Below are 1,172 nucleotides of genomic sequence, written 5' to 3' on the forward strand. Positions count from 1 at the left end.
GTGGAAGGGGCGCGCGCCCACGCGGCACAGGCGGCGCCCGAAGGCCCGGCACAGGCGCTCGATCATGGCGGCCACGCGCGCCACGTGGTTGTTGGAGGTGCAGATGAAGGAGAGCAGGCACTCGACGGGCTCCTGCCGCAGCACCCGCACGCCTGCGCGGCAGCGCTGCCAGGGCCGCCCGCGCGGACGCGTCCCGTCCTGACCCGTCCCGACCCGCGCGGCTCACCTGGGAACGCGGCGGCCACCGCCTGGAAGTGGGGGTCGGCCGCCCCCCAGGCGCGGTACAGCGCGCGCAGCCCCACGTCCAGCTGGAAGTAGTCGCGCAGGATGGCGTCCGTGTGCGCGCCCAGCGGCGCCGGCGGCTCCGTGGGGCCGGGGCGCCGCTCTGCAGCCTTGTCCTTGTCACCTGCGCCTTCATCCTCTTCACCATCACCTTCATCCTCTTCACCGTCACCCTCGTCCTCCTCGGCGTCGCCATCGTCCTCCTCGCCGTACACCGTGTACCAGAGACGCTCCTCGTCCTGCGTCAGCGTCCACACGCGGCCGGCCAGGACGCCCGTCCAGCAGCCGGGGCTGCTCTCCCGCCAGCTGCGGCGGCGCCGTGAGCGGCCCCGCGTGGGGCAGCCCCCCGGCCGCCCCCCGGCCGCCCCCCAGCCTCACCGGAAGCTCTGGCCGCTGCTGAGCACCAGGTCGAGGCGCAGCTCGTCCCGCGGGCAGCGCAGCGAGCGCCACAGCGCCGGGCAGCGCCGCGGGGCCGCCCGCAGCCGCATGGGCCCTGCCGCGCGCACACGCTGCACCCACGGCCCCGCTCCGGCCCCACGGACACGGCGGGACCGGCCCCATGCCCTGCCGCACGCACACGCTGCACCCACGGCCCCACGGACACAGCGGGACCCACAGCCCTGACCCATGGACACACCGCACCCACGGTCCTGCTCCGGCCCCACGGACACAGCTGCACCCACGGCCCTGACCCATGGACACGCTGCACCCACGGCCCCACCCGGCCCCATGGACACGGCGGGACCGGCCCCATGCCCTGCCGCACGCACACGCTGCACCCACGGCCCCGCTCCGGCCCCACAGACACAGCTGCACCCACGGCCCTGCCCCATGGACACGCTGCACCCACGGCCCCGCTCCGGCCCCACGGACACGGCGGGACCAGCCCC

General features: G+C 76.3%; 1 protein-coding gene across 1 annotated transcript in view; it reads right to left on the bottom strand.

Annotated features, from left to right (window-relative positions):
* The window catches only part of OGG1 (8-oxoguanine DNA glycosylase), a 1,603-nt gene extending 833 nt beyond the window's left edge, over window positions 1-770 (bottom strand). The window contains exons 1-3 of the mRNA XM_026052623.1: window positions 661-770; window positions 227-588; window positions 22-152 (exon numbers count right to left, since the gene is read on the bottom strand). Of these exons, the coding sequence (XP_025908408.1) occupies window positions 22-152; window positions 227-588; window positions 661-770 (603 nt within the window). The remainder of the gene's footprint in view (window positions 1-21; window positions 153-226; window positions 589-660) is intronic.
* Between the last annotated feature and the right edge of the window lie 402 nt (window positions 771-1,172).

The sequence above is a fragment of the Nothoprocta perdicaria genome, unplaced genomic scaffold, assembly GCF_003342845.1.
Source record: "Nothoprocta perdicaria isolate Ctin4 unplaced genomic scaffold, notPer1 scaffold_9, whole genome shotgun sequence".
Lineage (NCBI taxonomy): Eukaryota > Metazoa > Chordata > Aves > Tinamiformes > Tinamidae > Nothoprocta > Nothoprocta perdicaria.